Source organism: Arachis stenosperma, chromosome 6 (assembly GCF_014773155.1).
Source record: "Arachis stenosperma cultivar V10309 chromosome 6, arast.V10309.gnm1.PFL2, whole genome shotgun sequence".
NCBI classification, from domain to species: domain Eukaryota; kingdom Viridiplantae; phylum Streptophyta; class Magnoliopsida; order Fabales; family Fabaceae; genus Arachis; species Arachis stenosperma.
Window position 1 is genome coordinate 9,325,398 of NC_080382.1, and position 26,627 is coordinate 9,352,024.

The 26,627-nt window shown below is 35.2% G+C and overlaps 3 protein-coding genes across 3 annotated transcripts; 1 reads left to right on the forward strand and 2 right to left on the reverse strand.

Annotated features, from left to right (window-relative positions):
* Positions 1–5,262: 5,262 nt before the first annotated feature.
* On the forward strand, positions 5,263–8,786 carry LOC130933610 (putative pectinesterase 10). The gene is made up of 4 exons (XM_057863233.1): positions 5,263–5,465; positions 7,274–7,498; positions 7,572–7,731; positions 8,340–8,786. The coding sequence occupies exons 1-4, from the start codon at positions 5,263–5,265 to the stop codon at positions 8,784–8,786; spliced, it is 1,035 nt and encodes a 344-aa protein (XP_057719216.1).
* Positions 8,787–10,873: 2,087 nt separating this feature from the next.
* Positions 10,874–12,658, reverse strand: LOC130933611 (glycine-rich cell wall structural protein). The gene is made up of 2 exons (XM_057863234.1): positions 12,511–12,658; positions 10,874–12,420 (listed from the first exon to the last, which is right to left on the reverse strand). Exons 1-2 carry the CDS (start codon positions 12,656–12,658, stop codon positions 10,874–10,876), a joined length of 1,695 nt encoding a protein of 564 aa, XP_057719217.1.
* A 1,888-nt stretch (positions 12,659–14,546) lies between these two features.
* On the reverse strand, positions 14,547–26,257 carry LOC130932726 (uncharacterized). The gene is made up of 27 exons (XM_057862134.1): positions 25,892–26,257; positions 25,716–25,781; positions 25,535–25,621; positions 25,391–25,447; positions 25,153–25,217; positions 24,844–25,013; positions 24,259–24,320; positions 24,029–24,112; positions 23,563–23,722; positions 23,015–23,130; positions 22,202–22,330; positions 22,054–22,125; positions 21,780–21,875; positions 21,616–21,693; positions 20,320–20,439; positions 19,676–19,849; positions 19,265–19,468; positions 19,069–19,182; positions 18,729–18,970; positions 17,876–17,921; positions 17,543–17,791; positions 16,662–16,892; positions 16,115–16,206; positions 15,774–16,002; positions 15,337–15,690; positions 15,161–15,234; positions 14,547–15,060 (listed from the first exon to the last, which is right to left on the reverse strand). Exons 1-27 carry the CDS (start codon positions 25,991–25,993, stop codon positions 14,955–14,957), a joined length of 3,579 nt encoding a protein of 1,192 aa, XP_057718117.1. The 5' UTR covers positions 25,994–26,257; the 3' UTR covers positions 14,547–14,954.
* Positions 26,258–26,627: the final 370 nt, after the last annotated feature.

Sequence of the window (26,627 nt, forward strand, 5' to 3'; positions counted from 1 at the left end):
AAAATTTGATCCAAAGGCATATGAGTGCTTGTTTGTAGGATATTCCACAACTAGTAAAGCATATAGAGTTTATCATCAAGATGCTAGAATTATTGAAGAATCCATACATGTTACATTTTGTGATACTAACTTGGTGCAAAGCATTTTGGAAGATGGTGATGCAGGAAATCAAGCTCAAAAGGATGATGAAGCTGCTCAGAATCATGGAAAAGAAAATTCTGGACAAGCTGTACCAGAAACAGCAAATGCTGAAAATTCAAGAGACAATTCCATTTTGTCTCATGAATCTGAAGGAAATTCTGCAGACAGCAGCATACAGAATCCATTGGTGACCGAATCTGCCTCCAAGTCCACCAGACCTCGTGAATGGAGATTCTTGAAGAATTATCCTGAAGAATTTGTAATTGGGGACGTCTCTCATGGAGTGCAAACTAGGTCTTCCACTAGAAAGGCAAATGAAGGTTCAAACATTGCCCTCCTCTCACAAATGGAGCCTCAAAACGTCAAGGAAGCCCTTAGTGACCCCTCTTGGATTAAGGCTATGGAGGATGAGCTTCTTGAGTTTGAAAAGAACCAAGTGTGGACGTTGGTTCCAAGGCCAAGTGGAAAGAAAGTGACCGGCACCAAGTGGATATTCCGGAACAAGTTGGGAGAAGATGGTAGCATTGCAAGAAACAAGGCAAGGCTAGTGGCACAAGGATATGACCAAGAAGAAGGAATAGACTTTGATGAATCCTTTGCCCCTGTTTCCCGAATGGAAGCCATAAGACTTCTCCTAGCCTATGCTGCATTTTGTGGTTTTAAATTATACCAAATGGATGTGAAATGTGCATTTTTGAATGGTGTGATAGATAGAGAAGTATATGTGGAGCAGCCTCCTGGTTTTGAAAATAAAGAGCATTCTAATCATGTTTTTAAATTGTCCAAAGCTCTCTATGGTTTAAGACAAGCTCCTAGAGCTTGGTATGAGAGACTTAGCTCTTTTCTTTTGAAAAATGGTTTTCAAAGAGGCACCACTGATACAACTCTATTTATCAAGAATTCTAATGATTCTTTTATTTTAGTCCAAATATATGTTGATGACATTATTTTTGGATCAGCAAATGAATCCCTTTGTACTGAATTTGGAAAGCTCATGACAAGAGAATTTGACATGAGTATGATGGGTGAGCTTACCTTTTTCCTTGGGCTACAGATTAAACAAACTGAAAATGGTACTTTCATTCATCAAGAAAAGTATGCCAAGGAATTAGTTAAGAAATTTGGTCTTGAAAATGCCAAAACCATGAGAACTCCCATGCACCCGAATTCTAAATTAGATAAGGGAGAAAATGAGAAAGATGTTTATGAGACTATGTATAGAGGAATGATTGGTTCTCTTATGTACTTAACTTCCTCTAGACCCGATATTGTGCAAAGTGTTGGATTGTGTTCTAGGTTCCAATCCAAACCTAAGGAGTCACATATTTCTGCGGTTAAAAGGATCATTAGATATGTTCATGGCACATCCAACTTTGGTCTTTGGTATCCTAAGATTGATGATTTTTCTGCAGTTGGTTATTGTGATGCAGATTTTGCTGGTGACAGAGTTGATAGAAGGAGCACTTCTGGTTTGTGCTGCTTCCTTGGAAAGTCCTTAAATGTTTGGTCAAGTAAGAAGCAACCAACAGTGGCCTTATCCACTGCAGAGGCTGAGTATATAGCTGCTTCTTCTTGTTGTTCTCAGCTTTTATGGTTAAAAACACAGCTTGCTGATTACAAACTAAATGCTGAAAATATTCCCTTAATGTGTGATAATATGAGTGCCATCAATATTTCTAAAATTCAGTTTTGCACTCTAGGACTAAGCACATTGAAGTGAAATTTCACTCAATAAGAGAACATGTCCAAAAGGGGGATATTTGCATTCAATTTGTTAAATCAGAAGAGCAATTAGCAGATATTTTTACTAAACCATTGGCTGAGGATAGATTCTGCATGCTTAGGACTTGTCTAGAAATTTTGAGTTATAATTCTCTATTTGAAAAGTGCTGATGTGTTTGCTGGAGAATTTTGTCTCATAAACAGGTATGAGACAATTCTGGGCAGATGATGAATGTTTCCTTCATGACAGCGTGCTCTGGGGTTATTGCAAGTGAAAAATCAATCTGGGCCAACCTCAATTCAGATCTGGGTAGTCCTATATGTTCCATTAATTCAAACCACATCTGGGCCCAATGTGAATGTTACATTCTTACTTGTGTGTTTAAGTTTTCTTTAAAAGTTTTTTTTTGTGTGGCCCGAAAAAAAAAAGTTTTTTTTAACTCAATCTTTGACTTTGGTCCAAAAGGAGTTTCAATTTATTCTGATTGCCTTTCAAAAAATTTAAAATTAATTTCCTGTTTTAATTTAAAAATCAAATAAGATCTTCTCTTTTATGAGGTCATGTCTTGTCAAGTCTTTTCAAACGGTGATGTAGTTGCATGGTTTTGGAAATTTGCTTTTGGGTACGATTACCAACACTCCCTCTCTTCCCTCCATAACTTCTCCTCAACCCTTCGGTTTCTTCCCTCTCACACCACTATCTCTCTTTCATCAAAAGCATCATTTTAACCAAAATGAGGAAGAAAGTCATTGCAAAAAGGGCTCCTCGTGAGAAGATTTACAAAATACCCACAAAGCCTTCCACTCACTCTCAAGACCGAACCTTTACCCCGTCTCCTTCTCCTCCTACCTCTCCTCCTCGCTGTGACCCCATGGCTCGAACCAAGAACACTCCAAGGTTCCCTGCCTCTGCCAAACCAACTCCACCACCAAAGGCGACGCCTTCCAAACCTGCCTCTTCAAAACCTGGCTCTTCAAAGCCATCCTCATCCAAAGGGAAGCATCCGGCGACGGAGGAACCTGTTCCTGAGCCACAACAACCCAGGGCAAGGTCAGTTCCTGTGCGTTCACAGAGAGGTAACACTCGAGTCTCTCTCAAAAGTGTTAAAGAACCAGAAATTGGACCATTTGATCACAAAGCCCATTTTATGACCTCTCATTCAAACTATAACCCCTATAGATTCAAATCTGCCATGAATAATGATTTTTATGAGGGAGTCATCCAGTATCGTACTCTATGCTCTTCATTTCTCGCTGATCTGCCATCTTTGAAAAGAAAAGGTTTTCCATTTGTTGACAACTTAATTTTTCTGGACTGGAATCACCTTTTTGACATAAAAAAACCTGTTTATCCATTGTTGGTCAAAGAGTTTTATGCAAACATGACTTATCATGAAGGCACCGCTCATTCGTATGTCAAAGGCCGAGATATCATTTTAAACAATGAGACCATTAGTGAAGCTTTGAAGTATACTGATGTTGGGCCTTGTGCATACACGTCAGTTAAGTGGGATGAAGGAGTTGGTTGTTTCTTACAATGATGCCCTGGCTAGCATTTGTGAACATGTTTCCTTAATAGATGGCATTACACCCACACACAAAGCCCTAGGATATGAACGTGCTCAGTTGCACCGAATGGTCAACCACATTATACTTCCTCAAAGTGGTTCATATCAAAGGGTTTCATACACTGACACTCTTGTCTTATATGCCATTCTCACCAAAACTGAAATTTCATTTGCATATTTGATGGTTAGATACATGTTTGATTCTGTTAGAAGTGAAAAGGACAAAGCTCTTCCTTATGGCATATTTCTAACTTGTATTTTTGAGTATTTTGGTGTTGACTTGACCAATGAGAAATATGAAAATAGACATTCATATCTAAAGGGAGGTGGTTCAGTGAAACAGAACAAAGGACCCACTAGATCTGAAAGAGTTGTCCTAGATGATGAAGATGATGATTTTGTTCCTGAGGATTCTCCTGCTCCTTCCACTGAGGGAACATCCATCTCCACTGGAAAGAAATCGGCTCTGCTGAATGTGGTTAAGGATGTTGCTCAAGAGTTTGTCTCCAAATCAAATCACTTTATTGCCATGAGCAAGGAGCAAAGGAAACTAGCTAGCAAGCATGAGAACTTTCTGAAGAAATCGAGGGATAGGGTGGCTGTGCTCATGACCTTCATTGATAACCTTCAAAATGATGAAGACATTGCCACCGATGGTGAAGAGGAAGCTGCTTCGGAGGGGGATGGTTCTGATGCCTAAGATTTGTCTCATGAAAACTGCTGATGCTGCTCTCTTTTTGCACTGTTTCATTTTGGATGACTGTAATAACCTTTTACTATGCTGCACTTTTGACAGTTTAATTAGTGCTTTGTTATGTGCTCTAACTCTTTTCTGCAGGGTACAAGACTTTCTTTTTGTTGGTCTTTTTATCATCCGCCCTTGATGACAAAAGGGGGAGTAATAGGAGCAATAGCAATAGTTAATATGCCATTCTGACTAAAGTTGCATTTGATTATTCTTTGTGAACTTTGTTTGATATTGTGAATGAGGTTGGAAACTTGCTTTATGATATGTTGCTATCTGACTCTGACCCTGATGTATTAAAACTCTTTTGGCCATTTAAACGGTCACTGTTTGCTATACTTTTGGTTGGTACATAGCACCTGTTTAGTTCCATAGAATCATATGTAAACAGGAAAGAAGAGAAGAGCATAAATCCAGGGGGAGCAACATAAAAGCAAATGACAAAAATCAAAGGGAGTTTTACTCAAACTCATCTCTTTTACTTATTGCTTAGATCATGTTTGTCATCAAGGGGGAGATTGTTGAGTTAAGAAATTAACTAAATTAATTAGTGATGACAAACATTATTTTTGGCTAAATAAATAATTAGAGTTGTTAAATTCATAAGTACACATTGCTAATTATTTATGTTATGTTGCAGGCCATAATTCAATTTTGGCAGCCCAAGTTGAATGAATAACAAAACAAAGCTAATGGGCTGAATGGAAAGTATGAATAAAGACAAGCTCAAGTCATTCATATCAAACAAAGAAGCATAGCAAGGCACCACGGGCCAAAAAGAGGAGAACCCGATCCAAGCTTAAAATTGTTTTCAATTTCCCACCATTTTGCTTTAACTAAAGCAACGTTCCTCTCCTCTCTTATCAAATCACATCAACACTTCAGTAAAGTAAGAAAGAGAAAGAGAAGAAAAGCTTCCTCCATAAGTCAGTAACCAAAGAAGCAAGAAAGAGAAAATCTAAAGCTTGAAGTACAGAAGCTAAAGCAGAAAATCTAATACAAATCAAGCTTAAGAAAGGTAATCCATCTCATCTTGCATGCATAAGATCTTCATCCTTTCTTCCCTACTCTTTGTTCTATCCGAAAATGGCATTCAAAAAAAAAGTTGATCTCTGTTCTTCACTGCTACAAATCCACGGTCACAAGAGATTCTTGGGGACCAAGTTGCATCTCTATGGTTCAGATTTGGTTGACCATTGGAAAAACAATTTCGGTTACTCCTTTGTGGCTTTCGGTCAAGTTGGAAAAGTCAGAAGAAAAGGTTCTACTTTGATGATTGAGAAGAAAAAGTGAGCTTGTGGGTTGGTGAAGCTCAAGGCTCAAGATGTTGACCTTGGAGGAAGAACCAAGGAACATGCAAGGAGATAAAAAGAAGCTTGTTGTTCATTCTGAAGCAAGGAGAGATAACCAGTGAACTTGAGGTGTTTGTTCTGAGAGAGCTCTTTGAAGAAATTCAACTAACTGGACAGTGTAACCAATTTAAAGGTGCATTCCGCCAGTATGAAGAACTAAATCAGAGGCTTGCTAATCTGGTTTTTCGCATAGTACAGAGGCTGTTGATGAAGTCAATCTCCTTCATGTTTTTCTGATTGTGATGTACTTTTCTAAGCTTATCTTTCTGTAATTTCTTGAGAGAAAAGGCATAGTGAGAAAGCTTGAGAAAAAGCCAAGAGTTGAAAAAGTCTGAGTGAAACACTTGAGAGAAAAACCTAGAGTTATTTTCTAATTTCTTTAGGTTGGTTAAGTGTCTTGTATCTTGTACCTGTTTGGTATCCCTTTCTTAGTTGGGTTAGCACTAAGAGTAAATAGTTAGGTGTTAGCATAGCCAATGTCAAGTTAGGTTAGAACTTGAGTGTGAAATTGGTGTATGTAATACTGTTAACTATAGTGAAATTCTTTCATATTTGTGGAGGAGACTGGATGTAGGTTGCATAGCACAAAGCAACCGAACCAGGATATATGCTGGTGTTAGCCTTTTCTTCTCTGTCATGTTCTGTTTTCTGATATTCATGAGACAAAAATAAATTGTCTCATAAATTTCCGCTGCTGAGTTCAAACAGAATCAGATTTGTAACTTTGATTAAAAAGGTTCAAAACAGCAACTTCAAAGGAAGGCATAAATTCAACCCCCCTTCTCTAAGCATACCACAACCGTCACCATTCTATATCATTAAAAGTTCTCAAACAAATTGTAAATCTCCTTAAAATATGTTTTATTTTTTTTATTTTTGTAGAGATATAATAATAGTATATAGAATTATATGTTGTAACATTTATATAATAAGTTAATTAAATGATGTATGGATTGGATTAAAATATTTTTATTACAATATTTCATAACCAAGATTTGATTTTAAGGTGTTTCTTTTTTGTTCATATAGCTAAAATGACAAATAAAATGAATTGAACAGATTTCCTTTATTTACCTAAGACTTTAGCTTAGATAGGTAAGTTATCCGATCCTTCTCGAGAAATAAATATTTTATTTACATATTCTTGATGCGAATATAAGAATCTATTTTCATGAGACTTCTAATAAGTATATTCTTCTGATAATCATATTATTAGGTGTATATAAAAAATTAATTGTTAATATAAAATATATATTAAAATATAAAATATATATTTTAAATAATACGTACTTATATATAAATATATAATAATTAATTTAATAATTAATTTTTTTATGTAGATAGCATTTTTTATTTTCCTAAAACACATAAATAAGCACTAAATAGTATATCCGCAATAACATACTAAATATATCATAAATAAAAGTATAACCCAATGAATTGTATACTGGATAGAGTTAAAAAATATATATATAATATCATTAATTTGATATTCGATCCTTATCTGAGCATTAGTAAATAGTTAAATACCTTCGGGAGAAATAACAGACATTGGTAAATCACCTATCAATAATTATTTTTCAACTCTTAATTTTCGAAGTATTTTGGTATAAATTAAAAAAAAAAAGTTTACCTTAATACCTTATAATGTTTAAATTATTATTTTAAAAAATCCGTAGTCGCCTTTATTTAAGGATTTGTGGCAGTGCCTAGATTATTTGCACTACATTTATTATTGCATGCAGGAGAAAAAAAATGCAGGTTCCTAAATTCTTTTTCTTCAAGGTTTCAATGCTAATAATTGGTCTTACAAGTGTTTGTAAATGCGAGGATTGTAGGAAACCACCGAAGACGATTACTGTTAGTCAATCAGGAAATGCAAACTTCAAAACAGTTCAAAGTGCCATTGATTCTGTCCCCTCAGGAAACTCTCAATGGGTTCATATCCAAATTTCCCCAGGCGTTTACAGGTGATCTTTTTTTCTCTTATGATAATGTGATTACATTATTATATACGTCATTTTGATATGATTATATGTGCAGAGAAAAGGTGGTAATTGAGAGAGACAAACTTTGCATATATCTTAAAGGAGGCGGCGGGGGTTCCACCAGTATTGAATGGAATGACCACGGCAATGCACATTTCACTGCTACTTTCAACATTAAAGCATCTAACATTGTTGCAAACGCCATTGCCTTCAAGGTAACTAAACTATCAAATATCGACTTTTTTTCTCAAGACATATTTTAAATACAACACATAAATATTTGTTTGATATACATATTGTGGGTTTAATCGTATTTTAATAAAAAAAAAAATTGAATATATTTAAACACACGTGATAGTATATTCAATTTTATTCTTAACGTATATTCTTGAAATAAATTTAAAAATAATATATATTATTAATTATTAAAACAAAAAATATTTTAAATATTTTATATAATTAAAAAAATTAAAAGTAATTAAAAATTAATTTATTTTTTAATATCAATAAAATACTAAAATATCATTATAATTTATCTAAAAAATATTTTATATTTTATATATGTTGTGTTTATATATCTTATAAAAAATTTAAATTCATATATCTATATGTTCGTATTCTATCGTGTCCCATGTCTACATCAATATTTATGTATCATATATAGTATCTAACTAATATATATTTAAAAAAAAAAGTCCAATACCAAATTAACGTTGATTGCATGAAATTAAATTAAATGAACCATGCCATGCATATGTATCTCAAAGTTTTATGATTATATAGGTTTAGTAAAATGTTAACACTAAAAATTTTGATGATGCAGAACACATATAACACTGTAGACACAGGCAAGGTGGTTCAAGCAGTAGCAGCAAGGGTTCATGAAGACAAAATTGCTTTCTACGATTGTGAATTTATAGGGGTACAAGATACCCTGTTCGATTCATATGGGCGCCATTACTATAAGGGTTGTTACATTCAGGGTGGAGTTGACTTCATCTTTGGGAGTGGTCAATCAATGTTTGAGGGAAGCACGCTATTTTTCTCAATGGGACTTGGTCCCAAAGTAGATGGGGTTTTCACAGCAAACGAAAGGGAAGAAGATGACAACAGCGGCTATGTGTTCAAGAATTGCAACATAACTGGAACCGGAGGAAAAGCCATTCTTGGAAGATCTTTGAATGCTTATGGCAGAGTTATTGTTGCCAATTCTCTGCTTTCAGATGTCGTTAGACCAGAGGGTTGGGAATCTTTGCACCACAATGTGTAAGATTCATGCATACCTTATACATTCTTTTATTTATTAAAGGAAACACTAGTTTCTTTGCACATAAGGATAAGTAGAATATAAATCTTTTAAAATGAGTCGATTTTATTTTCGTATTATAGATTATAATACAAAAAGTTTATAAAATTAAATAATTATAAAGGACAAAAATTTCTATCGATTAAAAAGACCTGAATTTTTATAGTTAAAGAAATTAAATAATAAATTTTTTAGTTATTATTTTTATGCTAAAGAGTTTAATTTTTTACTAATAATTAATTTTAGTATTTATTATTTAAAATTTGAAATAATTTAATATATATATTACTTTTATATTTGATTAGGTATTAATTCTATTGCACAAATAAAAATAATTAATTATTATGTTTATTATTTAAAAATAATATATTTTTTTCTTTATATATATATAAAATTAGATATTAGTAAAAAAAATTTATCTTAATAATTATAAACTTAACTCAATATCAATTGTTTTTGAAATAAATTAAATCTTAATTCTAATTATTAATCACAACATTAATATTTTTTATAAATTATATGTAATAAAGATTTGAAAAAAAAAAGAAGTGAAAATATAAATTAAAAAAATAACTAGTAAAAAATTAAAACTAAATAAAAAATTAAAAAATATATATAATAATAATATATTTATTATGTGAATAATATTATGAATTTATTTTTTTAATTATAAATTTAATATATTTTTTATAATTTTATGAATTTATTTAAATTATATTATTTTATTAATTTTATTTTTATAAAATCATCAAAAGATAGAGAGAGACAAAGAATGAGAAAGAAAGATAAGAAAAATGAGAAAAAGAGTTTGTTAATTTTGAAGGAAAAAATTTTTATTTTAATTATAACGAAAGAATATTTTTTACACATTTTTGTTTATTAAATTAGTAATATAAAATATAAATTATAAGTTATATATAAAGTGTGAAGGAGAGAGAAAAATAGAGAAAGAGACAGAAGTAGATAAGAAAATAGAAAAATAGAGTTTATTAATTTTGGAGAGAAATACTTCATTTCAATTTTAATTATTAAATTAGTAATATAATATAACTATATTTTAATTATAAAATATAATTAAAAATGAATTAAAATTAATTTTAATAACGGATTTTAGTATATACATAAAATAATTATGATAAATCATAAACCCTGAAATGAATATAATTATTATTGCAGATCAAAGATAACGTTTGTAGAAGAGGGAAACGCAGGACCAGGAGCAAACACATCGCATCGTGTGCCATGGACGAAACATCTAAGCCCCTCTGGCCTTCATCAATTCTTGGACATCTCTTATATTGACAAAGAAGGCTGGATTGCTAATATTCCCTCATTATGATCATTTATGATTTAGTGATTGTTATAAACTTATAATGTATAAAAAGTAATATCTAACTTATTAAAAAAAAGTTAAAAATTGTTATTTAATTTAAAAAATATAAAAATATATCTAACTAGAAGACATCACGAAACTTAGATCACGTATAGCAAAAGGAGGATCAGCATAATGGACTAGTTATTCTTATATTCATTTATAATCGATTATGTTATGTATATATTAAAATTAAGGGAATAATTAAACAAAACGTTTAAAATATTTTTTTAAATATTTTTTAATAATTAAAATTTAATATATTATTAAAATAAGTTATTTATATAAAAATATATAATAGAATATAAATATACCTTAAATATAATTAATAATTAATTTTAATGTATAAATACTTTTTTAGTAATCGATTAGACAATAAAAATATTTCCTAAATAATATATCCAACCAAATTAATAACGCATGCATGCGTAACAACGTAGCAATGGAAGATTTGTCGTTACTTATTATAATCCATCGAGAAAACGAGGATAAACATACAAAAAGATAACCAATTTTAATTTTTACGGTCTCATAATCAATTCTGTAAGATACGACAAACATAACATTTCTACAACAATATTAATACATGATCATGGGCCATGTCTTATTCATTAACAATACAATGTTCCCGTCATTTATATATTACATCAATGGACCATTTTACTAAGCTTTCTTTTGTTTAAAATTTTCCCTCGTTTCCTTTGATTCTGTTATTTCTTCTGCCATTTGTACCGGCACCACCCCCGGCACCGGCTCCGGCTCCGGCTCCGGCTCCGGCACCACCTCCTGCGCCAACACCAGCCCCTGCTCCTACACCAACACCTGCGCTAACCCCAGCACCTCCACCTGCCCCAACACCTGCTCCTCCACCAGCCCCTGCACCTCCACCAGCCCCTGCACCTCCACCGGCGCCTCCGCCTGCACCAAGACCGGCACCTCCGCCTGCACCGACACCAACTCCAACACTTCCACCAACTCCAACCCCTCCCCCTGCACCTAGACCGGCACCTCCACCTCCACCACCACCAGCCCCAGCTCCTGCACCTCCACCAGCCCCCCCTCCAACTCCAGCGCCACCCCCTCCTCCTACACCTACACCGCCGCCAGCACCGGCACCGGCACCACCACCAACACCAGCACCTGCCCCTGCACCCGCACCCGCACCCCCACCTCCTCCACCACCACCTCTTCCACCTCCACCTCCCCCGCTACCCCCTCGACCACTTCCACCAGCACCACCACCACCTCGACCACCTCCACCTCCACCACCTCTTCCTCCTGCACCAGCTCCTCCTCCTGCACCTGCACCTACACCAACCCCAGCACCACCACCTGCTCCAATCCCAGCACCTCCTCCTCCACCAGCTCCAGCCCCAACGCCACCGCCTCCACCGCCACCAACTCTGCCGCCGCCGCCACCACCACCACCTGCACCTGCACCTCCTCCTCCACCTACACCAGCACCGCCACCAGCACCAACTCCAACACCTCCACCTACACCTGCACCAAGACCTGCACCTCCCCCGCCACCTACACCGGCCCCAGCACCTCCACCTGCACCACCACCAACTCGTCCACCTCCACCTCCACCTCCGCCAACACCAGCACCTCCTCCTCCACCTACACCAACTCCAGCACCTCCACCTGCACCAACACCAGCCCCAGCACCTCCACCTCCACCACCACCAACTCGTCCACCTCCACCTCCACCTCCACCAACACCGGCACCTCCTCCTCCACCTACACCAACTCCAGCACCTCCACCTGCACCAACACCGGCCCCAGCACCTCCACCTGCACCACCACCAACTCGTCCACCTCCACCTCCACCTCCGCCAACACCAGCACCTCCTCCTCCACCTACACCAACTCCAGCACCTCCACCTGCACCAACACCAGCTCCAGCACCACCACCTCCACCTCCACCAACTCGACCACCTCCTCCTCCACCTGCACCACCTCCACCACCAACACCAGCACCACCTCCTGCACCTACACCAACTCCCACGCTTCCCCCACCACCTGCACCACCACCACCACCTCCTCTTCCTCCTCCTCCTCCACCGAAACTTCCACCTCCTCCTCCACTTGCACCACCTCCACCACCAACACCAGCACCACCTCCTGCACCTACACCAACTCCCACGCTTCCCCCACCACCTGCACCACCATCACCACCTCCTCTTCCTCCTGCTCCTCCACCAAAACTTCCACCTCCACCTCCACCTACACCACCACCTCCACCTCCACTAAATCCACCTCCTCCTCCTCCACCAAATTGACCACCACCACCTCCTCCTCCTCCTTTGTCACTACCACCACCACCAAAACTTCCACCTTCTTCACCACCACCTTTTCCATAGCCACCACAAAAATATTGGATATTCCGCGCTTCTATTCCAATGACCATAACAATCAACAATAAGAAAACATGCAATTTGAAGTTGCGTGAGAATGTGGCCATATTTGCTACGAAGTGAAAGAATCTAACTAAAATCTGATAAGAGAATATGTTCGGGGAAGAGGGAAAATCAAGTAGATTGGAAAATGCTTGCAGTTCGATGATGGGATTTGATTTGATGAGCAACGGTATTTATAGTAGAGAGGTTCCAGTGGAAGGTAATGATGTAGTGACTGGCACTTAGGTTCCGAGAATTTTCTACTAGCTTTGTTTTACGTATAGCTGATGATCCATTGGCCCCTGCTGCAACCTGTAATTGCACTCGAAATCTCGACCATAGTTAGTGCTTCTGCCGCCATGATTTTATATACACTAAAATATACGTGTCGTTACACCTTCAATTTATGTAGAATTTGGCTGTCACATTTACTTGCAGGCAAGTTTGTAACTCCGATCCTAAGCACTACATGTAATTCTCCATTAACTTGCCCAATAAAGCGTGTTACGTGCCCTTAATACACGCTATGCTATTGACACATCGTAACACTATCCCTCAATTATGGCAAGTTCGTCAACGCATTCATATACTTTCACATACACTTCGCCACACTTCGCACATCTGGTTATCAATGCAATGTTGTGTATGCTTCAGTGACAGTGAATTGCAACGTAAAGGGTCAAGTCATGCTCTTTGTAGTTAGTGGGGTGTGTTTAAATGTGAAAGCACCAACGAATACATTACCCAAAATAAGCACTTAGTATATTCTATGCATGACGAGCTTTGTTAAAAGAGCAAGCTTGCCTTTCACTTCATTTGCAAGTTCCGAATGGTACTCAATTAAAATTGACAATGAAGGATAAAAATATAATATTAATTGATTAAACCCTACATTTCATGTCAGAGACCAACAAAATGTATGTAAAATGTGACAACGTTCGGAAGTACGTATTCCTCCTCTTAATCATCTCTTGAAGCAACATCTCACGGCAGTTTTTATAAGGGAAAAGAGAACTGTTAGTCCTCAAAACCAAATGAAAGTTAAACCTTATCATGGCTGAATTTCTGATGCATAATAAGAAAAAAAGGTAAAAATTTAAATCAGCTAATAATCAACCAATATTTTCTCTTTTTAAATATTTTTTCCCTCCTTTAACCTTTATTCACTTTGTTGATTGAAAGAAAAATTAATTTCCTAAAAAAAATCACACAGAAAATAAGAAAAACGGAGTGAGCTGTGCCTATCTTATTTTAATTATGAGTCATAGCTTAAGAACTAAGATAAAAGTAAGTTTTAGCTTGTATGTATTTAAACAAGCAACATCATAATACCGGGAAAAGAATTACAATATTTTTAAAATAAACTATATTAGATATACACTATAATTAACTATCAAAATAAACTACCATATATTTATATATAAATATATATTATTTAATTCATTTTTAACATATTATTTATATTCTAATATATATTTTATATTAATAATTAATTTAGTAACTAATTTTCACGTACAAATAATATTTTTATTTTAAAATTTAATGAGAATTGAATAAATTTAGCTTAACCTTAAAATTTACAACTATATTAAATATACACAAAAAATTAACTATTAAATTAGTCATTCATCCAAAATATATATTAAAATATAAAATATATATTTTTAAATAAATTAAAAAACATCTATATTTATACATAAATACATCGTAATATTTTGCAAAATTTAACTTTGGTTAAAAATTCCCTTTTATACTATAAAAACTATATCCTTAAGAGATTTACAGCTTGTAATAATTTTTTGTGATCATATATATTGGTGTTATAAATTTTATAATAATCAAGTCAAAATAATTCGTATGTATAATAGGATACCATATAAATTCAATGTTCAGCCAAAAAGAAATTCAATGATCTGACAGTAAAATCCTTGTTTCCAGCAAGAGAGCTCGATATAGATAGAAATCTATGTTAAACTAACTTGAATAATTTAATTTCCCATTAAATGCAGAAAATACATGATGCATGTAACGAGCAGCACCGATTCATTAGTAACAAAATTGGAAAACCTAATTCTTTGGTCAAAATGTTGAAGCTTAACACCTTTGCCTTGCTGCAAAAAAAATCCCAAGCAACAAATACATATGGCTTCTATATGCATTTGCTCCTTGAACGAGAAGTTAGAAATAGCGTACTACCATGTAACAAAAAATTAATAATTACATTCTTCTATTTCCCTGTTGCCTCTCCAGAATAATAAAAACAGACATCTCAACCTACCAGAGAACGTGAACGCAGAAAAACTAACTCTACCAAGTGCAGTTATAACTACCATGCATGCCATCTGCAGTAGGAAAGGGAATCTAATATGTCTTCTTCCGCATCGTTGTCTTCCTTGTGTCCTTTCTTGAAGTAGCAGTGAGTCCTGGTGTGGGTATATCTACAGTTGCTTGATACAGATCCTTCAATCTTCATACACAATAAGGATAAGGAGATCAATAAAGATAAATCGCCATAGAATCCAAGTCCAAAACTAGTTACCCAATGAAAAAGAATACATGAAACCTACCTTGGAATGCTGAGGAATAGTGCAATGAAAAATAATCCAGCTATAAGAGGGAATACTGGTGCGGGCGTCAGCTCCTGCATTGCAGAAGAGGAAAGAATGAAACAATAAGTGCCATAGCAACAGAAGGAAAATGATGAATTTTTATAAATAAGGAAAAGGTGGTGACAAGAGGAAACCTGCTTCATCTGATCGTCGATCTTGTATCTCAGTGGGCCTACATGGATTTGAGTATCTTTCTCCAAATCTACCTCAATGATGTCGGATTCAAATTTAAGGGAACTCGAAGGGAGGCCAGACCGGAGTTGCAGAAGGTGTCTGCCTTTAGATAAACCCTTCACTTGAAAGTAGTTAGAAATTGGTAGGGGGAAGACAGACTCTATCTTATTTGGGTCACTAGCTGACTTAATTTCTACCATCAGGTGTTTATGCAGTTCCTTAGTACCATTTCCTTCAACATGGCAACTAACAATTGTAATTTCTGGCTCCTCAAAAACTACGAAATCTAAACCCCTGATATCCTCAGTTCCAACCTGGAAACATCAGCCAACAAGTTGGCATTATAGGATATTCACATTGACGGAAAAGCCAAGAAAGATAGCTACAAATGACCAACCTTGACAGGAATAGAATCAGGAGAAGCACGCTCTATGTTTGAACTGCCTAGAACATCCCTTTTAGCTACTTTAACAGCATAGACTGTATCAGGCAGTAGTCCTCTGAGACGGTAATTCCCAGAAGAATCTGTCACAGCTTCCTCAAAATAACCTTTTGACTCTGCCCGAGCTTCAACTGACACTCCTCCTTTGGGCTGGCCAGACAACAGTGTGACGAAGCCAGTAGCACTGCAAGAGTAGATATAACTCAGCATCTTCCAGAATAGAAGTATGCCCAAATTGGAAAGTGAAAAGATGGGAATAGTAGGAAAGTTTCTAGGGTGAAATAATGTATTCAAACCTGTATGCTACACGAGTCGCCTGAAAAACAACTTCTTTAAATTCCCCTCCTCCAAGCTCTATTGCCTGTGCTGAAGGTGAGAAAGCATACTCCTAGGAAATGTGATTAAATAAAGCTGAATAAGGCAGTTGATCACTACACAGAGATGAGCACCCACAAAATCTCAATAATCATAAACTTTTTAGGAAAGTCCTTATATTTTACAAACACGAGGATGCCAGAAAACAGCAACAACTTAATACAAGCCTAGAGATACAACTTATTGAGCTGCACAAGAACACATGAAGATGCTCTCTACAAGAAAGCAACACAACAGGGCCGAAAACAATCTTCAGCTATCCATTTCTTTTTCTCATTTTGTTTCTTTGGTCAAGCATAATCAGGCTCCTAAAACAATCTTCTTTGATCGTGAACGAAACAAATTACATTGTTAATTGCAAGTGCAGAAGCACATGAACCAGGACATACTGATAGCAAAGTCATGTAATCAAGTATAACAGAATGGTAGTAAAATGAAATACCACAAGAGTTATGTTCAGAGAAGTACCTTCAAAACAGGACGCAAATAGAATGTTCCAGGAAACAAATTATCAAACAGGAATGACCCTCCATCACCAGATACCGAGTTGTTTCTATAACCATTGTCACCACTCAAAGATAGCAGAACAGAAGGAATGGGTTCTCTAACATCATCCTTGTGATGTATACGCACTGAAATTTGACTAAGCTTCTGACAACTAAAGGAATAAGGTCCAACTTGTTTTAAATGATAGCCAGGCTGCATATAAAAAAAAAAGAAAAACAACAACTAAGCCTTTTCCCAGGAATAAACGTAAGAAAACATAATGGCAACAATGGGAAAAACAAAATAAAACAACATGCCTTGTACATTTAGTGCAAAGTATAACAATTGGTATTAATAAAAGGGAAGCTGATTGGTGATAATATAATAAGAAAATTGTACAGTACAAATTATGATATGAAAATGTTTATTTATGTGATTTTCCTCCATTTTTTAGCACACCACGCTTTCAGATGAAATTGGAAACTATTGACAATCTGTTTGGGCAAGAACGAGAACTATCAACACAACCATCATGGAAATGCATAGAAACAGCCAACACCACTTAAAATATTATTTCTAATTTGACCTTTACTGTAGGTAGTTTGACATAGCTCTGGTGTTGTAGTATAAATTTCATATTTGGCTTCTATTTTGGCCTAAAGCTCATGATTTTTTTGGAGGGATTTCCGTGGCAAATATGTTGAGATTGGAAACCTTTACTTTATTGGTAAATTATCTTTTGTTGTTAAAAAAAAAAAAAACAAAATCCCTTTTACTCTCTCCTTTCTTTTTTATTTTATTCTTTTGTATTCTTCGTGTATATATCCTGAAAAAAGGTATAATAATGATAATAATATAACTACCTTTGAGGCTTCAACATTGTAACCAACATCATCATACAGAGGACCTGCCACAAAGGTGCCATCAGCCCCAGTTGATGTTTCAAGTACTATTTCACCACTTTTAAGTGCAGTAATGCTACTCTCTCCAGCTGCAACAAGCTTGATATGGACTCCAGAAAGAGGAGGAGAAACTGATCCTTCAATATATACTCCCGGTCGAGAAGAAAACGTAGGAATATAAGTTTGACAATTATCATCTGCCACTGATATCTGAGGAAATGGAATTTTCAAATGAAAATTTTAGTGATTGTCCCAAGGAATGGTGTTTACACATATGTATCTTTTAATACTTACATGATGCTCTCTAGGGTAAAACAGAAGTTTTTTCTCCCCATCATTCCTGTAAACAAACCAAAAGAATAAGTCAACAATACAAATTTGGCACATGCAGTCAACTTTGTTTGACCTAAAGACTGAGGAGGGGAAGGAATGAAGTAAGGGAATAACTAGTTACAACATCAGCAGATGCAGTCAAGCATAAATCAGGTGGGGTTGGCTGCATAAATCAAACTAGACCAATAGACCATCCTATCTTATCATAACTCATGTCTATAGATAAGGTGTTTAAATTAAAGTCATTCTTATTAGTTTCATATTTTCTTGATAAATTTCGACCTCTAGATTAATGAGGTGTTCTCCATCTGATCACCTCTTATCGTAGGGTTTTCTCTAAGTATTCTCTTCATGTATTTAAACAACCTAAGGTAAGACTTTACCATCTTCTTCAATGCATGTATTGCTTAATGCAATATATCGTGCATATATTGCTAGTTCTATCTTATCTAGTGTTCTCACTTGTATAATGAAACATTCTAATCTCTGCGACATTGCCTTGTAAGGTTTTTACTGTCAACATTCGATAACATAGGAGCACAAATGGAAAGTATTCAATCCCGTAAGACCTTAATGTTGTATGGGATTGAAGGATGTAAATGTCAAACTGCAATTTCATGAACTTCATTTATTAAAGGCTGTATGCAGTCCGTCCTCTTTCAATAAATAGACAGATGTCATGAGATAGTTAGAATCTCTAGTGTGTATTCACACAAATGATCTTGTTTTGATCCTACCTCTTTCTATTGAAAGCCTTCTACTAAAATAGATATTTAATCAAATACCATTTGAAAAACCAACCAGAAAGTTGTACCTTGAGTCCCGAGGAATAAAGGTAAGCTTTTCTCCAAGATTAGCCCAAAAAGAGTACTCGTAGATAGCAGTATTTGTTTGATCTTTTTCATGGGATTTAAGTTTGGCTGTAGCAGAATCAACACCACCAGCTCCACCATTTTTAATGTCCACAACTATGCTCTTGGGTAATGAATCAAGTGAGCTGGGCTGCACATTTATTTGTCCTTTAAGAAGATACTTCTCTCCTTTTAGATGGACAGGCTACAAAAAATTAATTCAAACACATTGGAATAAAATACCACAAAGAAATAATCCACATCAATTAACCAAAAATATAGCTGTGTCTGAGTTGTCCATACCGACAGAACAGATGTATCAATTTTCACAGATGAGCTCCCAAAGAAGACACACGAGTCTACATATTTAAATTCATGTACTCCTGGATATTCCACACATATTTTCTGGGAACCTTTCTGCAAAGAATAGAAAATGAACTTTGTGAAGCTGCAATTTCATGACATAACTAATATGGACTACAATTGTCAGACACAATACCTTGATCTTCAAATTCACATTTGACCCATCGGGTTGAGTCAAGTAACCATCAACATTATGAGTTGAGATAATATTGACCCAGTAGCCTTTCTGAACAAATGTAATTCCTTCTAAGTCCTCAGCTCCAAGATTTACATCAATGAAGCTCTGCTCCCAGCACCAATCATCCTTTGAAGTCACTGCTTCAGGGGAACTATGTTTGACCTAAAACAACAATTATCAAACAGCAAAAGAAGGGGGGTAACACCACATGAATCAGAACAGTTCAACAAACAACTTATATTGAAACCAAAGTAGAAAATTATTTGAAAAGACAAGTCTTCATGCAATAGAATTTTAAAAGCCAATAAGAATGCTAATTGGGTTAGATAAAATACACAAATTTAAATGGAAATGTAAAAGAGGACAAACCTCAAGTCTATACTTTCCAGGAATAACATCTGAAAACAGAAATTCACTACTCTCGGTGGTCAATTTAATTGTCTTTCTATCTTCATTATGTTTGTCAACCTTGACAAGAGTAACAGATACAGATGGACCACATTTCTCCTTGCAGGATACAGCACCGCGAATATTGACCAGAGCCTACAATCATCCAGCACCAAATCAGAATAAAACATGTTTATCAGGAAAAGGAAAAAAATGATATTATACTGAATCAGGGCCTAAATCATGGCCCCTGTGAGAAGAAGGAAAAAGGATTCTCAAAGGAAATGAAAGAAATTTTAAGGAATCAAATAAAAGTCAACAATATAGGGAATTATATTGAGATTTGTAATGCATGCAAAATCACAACATTCTATTTTCCCTTATAAGCAGTGGGCCTTTGGCTCAGAATAACCACATAAATATTAGTTATATCCCATGAGTAACACATCCAGATGATGGATCATTCATGCTCAAGTATGTTGACAAAGGACTAATTTATAGATTTTGAGCATTAGATTGCAGTATGCACTTAATAGAATAGAGATTATAACATAAAAAATAAATTAAAAAAAAAAGAACTAACAAGCTTGAAAGACACCCTATAGTTAGTATCTATGAAAAATTACCTGTGAAAATTCTACATTTAACAATGGACTTTTGACCACAACATCAATATATGACGGCATAAACATGAGCCCAGGAGCATTCTCAGCAATAGCTGATAACCGATATTCACCAGGCACAACCTAAAAAATAAACAAACATGTTACATGTCAGTATTAAGGCTGGAAAAATAACAATTCAGCAAATACAACTAAGGAATCATATATTTGACTACAGGATGTGGGAATAATTCCGAGCAAATCACAGAAGAAAACTTCCTCTTACTCATTCAGAGAAAATACCCAATAAATAAATAAATAAAGAAGCAGAAAAAATGATAGAGACAATGCAGAGGCTCTATGGATCTGATCCCTTCCCACCCACAGGCCCCAAGATTCGCAAGGGATTGCCTACCAGCCATTCCTCTTCTCTTCATTCTCTTTGCATTTATTCCCATTCACCTATAAATGAATTTTCCCCCTCGCTCATTTTCCATTACGGTGTTGCCATTCTCTTATGCTATAGGTTAGCCTTGAAACTTCCCATCTTACCCTTACCAGAAGTGTGAGCAAATCCTTACCATACCCCATCTTTCTAACCTTCCTCAAAACACACCCCTCAATACCAGGGATCTATCAATGCTCTAAATGCAAAAATAAAGAAACAATAAAACAATTTTTATCACTTAGTTGATATTTTATAAGGTAAACATAATTTGGACACCTATTCACAGAACATTGTTGTTTAACGAACTGCAAGCACTGAAAATTAGCTGTTGTTTTTTACTTATTATTTTAACATTTGAACGATGTTTGATATAAGATTGCACTACCTAGCCAGAATCCCTCCAAAACTTATCACTTTTTATATTCTATTTGTTCAAAAAAAGAACTATATAGCAAATTAGAAGAACAAATAAATAGTTAGCCCAAATCTGCAACCACAAATTCTCAGGTTTCTCTTATACGTGGTTATTGCTTTCTGTCGTCCCCTGTATAGCTCATTTAAAAAGATAATTATCACAAATTGCATAGTCCTAAATTTCAGAAAATTCCTTATCAAAGCTTGTGACCATAGGATACAAAAATACAACAAAATTGAGACATATCGCAAAGGTAACATGCTGCTTCCTAAACTAGTTAACTGGCAATAAAATCTAAAACACTCAGACCATACTGTAGAAACTCTCATTTGCCATCCTAAGCCACTGCTTCCTTTCGCCTTTAGTTAAACGTATCCACATATCCACATGATAACTCGAGGACCTCAACAAAGGGAGGGGGGAAATGACTAAACTATGGCTCGTTGAGCAAACATACCTCAAAGCAGAATCTTCCATTTCCATCTGTTTGCTTCTTTTGTGGTTTCACATTCTCAGGTCCATGAGTCAAAGCCACCTATTACAATTAACAAAAGATCAGCTTTCATTAATAATTTAACATGCGAATATCACTGTAATAAATAAATGAGAGAAGAAGCATACCTTGGCTTTCGGACCACCACTAACTGACCTAACTGAGCCACAAAGGTCATATGAAATGGCATTAATGTCTTCTATTGAAGCCATATTTGGCAAAACCTGATCATGAAAGCAATCCTTAAGAAAAGTGCTATGATAGCGACGGTATTCATTACACAAAGTATCAATGCTAAATTTCATGCTTTTATCAACAATTGAGAATTTATTTATCATGTTACCACTAGAGCAATCTATTGAACTCAAATAAATCTAATATGATGTTAATGCTATAATTTACCATATAATTCTCCAACTTCCTGAATTTGTAATGCTCCTTTTTGGCTTCAATGGTATAATGCTTGGATGTCACCTAAGAAGTTCAAAAACATAGGTAAGGGGAGGAAACAAACAAACACACACACACACACAAGACTCTACTTTGATACCTGATCAAGCTTATAATATCCTTGATTATCCGTAATAGACCTGTCATGACCATCCACTATGATTTTAACACCCTCCACTCCCATTTCATTTCCATCAACCACACGGCCTCCAAGAGAAAACCCAGTTACCTGTAATAATAATTGACATAAACAGATAATTGAAAAAACCAGAACACAAAAAACAGAGTAAAATTCAAATACGATCATTGTTACCACAAACTTGTGACAACATACTAAGTATTTTTATTTATTTTTTTGATAAAAAGAAGAATTTATTAAAAGTAAAGAGAAGGATAATACAAATTGGGGGATAAAGGAACCCATACACAAAAGCAAAAGCAAAAAAAACAAAGATTTATCTATAAAGCATAGCTTTCCAATCTAACATGACCAAGAGGGCAAGTCCCCTATGAAGATCACGAGCTTTACACCAACTAGATGCTAGGCGTCTAATTCTATCCCATAAAACATGCTTGTCAAAAAATCTGTCGTTGAAGTTGCGTGCATTACGCTCCAACCAAATAGTCCAAGTAGTCATATATATATTTGACACCTAGATGTTTAGCAATTCAAAATTTTCATTTGCAATTCTTTTCCAGTTTGGTTTCTCTTATATTTTTTCATATCTTCTCAGAGGCAATATGAACTTTTATAACTGATAGCAAGCAAATTTTTTCATCAGCATTTTCAGTGATGCATCATTAAATAATTAGTTTTACCACAGTGATGGACCTTTTGTTTACTTTTTGAATGCCAAAGAAAGAAACTAAAAAGATGGTATGTACATGCTACATTTTCATCTATATATTTTACCTGGAATTTCTGAGGCACCGTTACATGTTGATGCTTAACATTAACCGAGACGCTGGACGGTGAAACATCAAATACTGTATTTTCACCCTTATAGTAAGGTACGAGTTCATAACTTCCTGTAGATTAATAAGAAGGGTGAGCACCCATTTAAGCAATAGGTTGTAGTAGCAGGTGATAATAACAAGAAATTTTCATACAATACAAAATGACAAATAATCAACACAAGAAAAAAAAAAAAAAAAATTGAAGTGAAGTTTCACTCTATCATCAACCAAGAGAGAAAATGGCAACAGACAGGTGCATTGTGAAGTTTCCAAAACCTTGAAAAACTAAATTATATCTTTCCACATACATAATTATAGATTGTCATTGGTTCAAAAGTTAAATGCACAAACTAAAAAGCATGATGGAAATAATACTGGGAAATAATATACGTGTGTCAGAAATTCTAAAGAGTGCTCCAACTAGAGCAGAAAAAAAAATTAAAATCCACAATGGCACACACCAAAGGAGGAGAAAAGAGAATAAGCATTTAAAAAGTGAGTTACCACAAGGTACAGAATTGAATGTGAACTTTCCATCAGCATCGGACACAGCATGACAGAGAGCTACCCCTTCTCGTGGACCATTTGGAGAACCTTGTAAACATTCTACCTCAGAAACATCATCTGAATATAGGAAAACATGTACCCCTAATATTGGATTTCCCTGTAAAAGGAAGAACCAAAATAAAAGAAACCATTACAAGAGAAATGATTCAATTAAACCGTCAAGTAGAAAAAACAAAACCACGACATTGTTTTGGAAGTTCAAGTTGACTGAGAGCTACCCTCAACTCACTCATAGATATATGTATAATTGAATATATGAAGCATTTGGGGTAATCAATAATTTAGTCTTGATTCTATATGTCACGCATATAAACGGCATTCTTCACTAAATTATCATATAGGATTAATAGTTCAAGTGATAATACAGAAATCAACATACACGAGTCCCTTTAGAAAACATTACCTGAGCAACAACAAAACCACTGATACTATACCCAGGGACAAAGAACACATCGTCAACTACACCATTTCCAAAGCCCAACTCCACCTGCAAGAAGCACATTATTAGAAACATTGCAAGCAGCATATTGAAGCTCATTAAATGCATTATGAAATTAAATTTGACACAGGAAAGCATGGGTATTAACACAAACAAAATGCCAAAATACAGCAACATAAAATAATAATTCAGACCTGGGTTGAACCTTTAACTTCAACTTTCATATTAGGACTTGAAGCTCGTAGTTCATATTTTCCTGCACATCAGATGTATTTCCCATATGTTGGAACCACAACTAGAAGGAGAATCGGAAATAATACGAATAATGACAGAAATGAATTGTTTTACGAACAAATCCTCTGGACCAATGATAATACCTTTCGGTCACATTGGTACTATCACAGGATGCGCACAATGTATTTTTTGCATCCAATCAGCTGAATTTCCATTTCAACTTATTCAATCTAAACATCCTGATTAGCATGTTATATGACTCAGGTCCCCCCCCCCCCTCTCTTTCCGTGGCCATTATCCTTATCTTACTCAATTCACAAATCTCAACCAATTAATCTTGTTTAACTACAGTAACATCATATTTTATGATGTTGAATCTCGGAATCACTTTTACCCAACCGTTAAATATAAAAAAAAAAAAAATCATGACTTCTTAATAGCTTTGTTCAAAGAGCCCCTCCCCCCCCCACACACACACACACAAAACAAGATATTAGAATTTAAACACAAAGATCTAAGCAGAAGTAAAGAAAAAACTTCCCTACCTGGAATTATATTTTTAAACAAGTAATTCCCTGATGGAGAAGTTAAGACAGCAGAGACAATATCCCCAGCAGGGGACAATAGCTCAACTTTTACATTTGAAGGACCACCATTTTTAACTGAACAGCTTCCTCCACCTACAGCTCCAACAACTCTACCAGATATAGTAAACCTACAGAACAGAAACTTATGCAGGTAATTTAAAAAGGCAGAGCATCATCAAGTTAAGAAAATAGAAATTTTAAACTTAAAAACAAAAATTAAAAAAAGAAAAAGAAAAAGAGTGAATGAAAAATAGAACAATAACCCACCCTGTGAAATGAAAATTGATATCTTCATTGCCATTACAACCTTTATCGTCAACCACCACTGGAACCTACAGGGATGGAGGAGAACAGAGTGACATAGACCATAAGCATGCATCAAATATTCAATTTTATCAAGATTCAGAAAATATAATAGATAAACATATCATGCATACAGATGAAGCAGAAAATAAACAAACAAATCCCCATAAGAAAATTCAATAATAAGCAAGAAATAACTAACCTTCTCTGGATCCCATGCCCATCCTTCAGGTCCATTAATTTTAATTACAAAGGAACCCTACAGTGAACACACTTGCATTGAGAAGAACAGACTAATGCATCGAATATATAAATACTTGGAGCACGAAGATCATGCAAGTTTTACCTTATCATAAACTGGAATAAAGTAGTATCCATTTGGAGCACACTGTGTTCTATCCTTTACCAGTCCATCCACTGTTTGAAGCTCAACCTATAACAAATATATATTGTTGAAACAAATAATATGCATAATTTTTATGTTTCCACTTCGTTTTAGGTTTGCAACAGAGTTTACAAGCACTCACCGTGACATGAGAATAATCCAATTTGGAATCACTTTGCCTCCTCGATTTTACTAGCGATGAGCTCGCCTATAAGAAAACAAAATAACATTCAGCTGATATAAAGAAAAGCAGAGATTCAGATCCATGTATTGCATCTACAAGTAAAAAAAGAAGCAGAGGTAGATTGCTTTGTTTACCTCGACAAAGCCGCCGCAGCCATAGATGGAATCAGCAGAAGCAGCTGAAATAGAATGAAGTGCGATGAAGAGCGATAAGCATAGGGCGAATCTGATCGACATATCGGATCTGAGATGAATTCAATCAAAACAGATCTCGACGATCATGTGATATGTTTAATCCTTCAGTTTTTAATCCTATCTTATTATAATACTAATAAACAGTGGTTGAATGAAGTGTGAAGCGTTAACTGTTAAGTGAAGATGGGCGGAGGAGGGTTTATGGGTTTAGTAGGACGGAAGAATCACAGCAACGAGAACGGGCGGCTGCTAACTCTACCGCGCGGTAGCTGTGATTCTAATATTTTGTTTACTGGACTCGGCTATCAGCTTAGCCTTAAAGATTTCTTTTTCAATTTAATTTTATTTTTGACTGATAGATCAGTATCAGAGTTGTTTAATTATTGAAAGATTTTTTTATTTTGATTACTCCATATTTTTTATTTTCAACTTAATTAATGTCACATATATTTAAAAGCCAAGATAATACAATATGACCTAAATATTCAAAAATTTTAGCTAAATTATATCTAGACTCTACTACTACGAATCAGTTAATTTTGATTAAAGTTTGTAGTTATCTCTCTCAAGTCTCAATACAAATTTTTCCCCTTTTTGTTACTCTTCTTGGGGCTAAAAAATCTCATTTATCTCATATGAGGAAGACAATATAATACTTCTAAATTCTAATCAATAC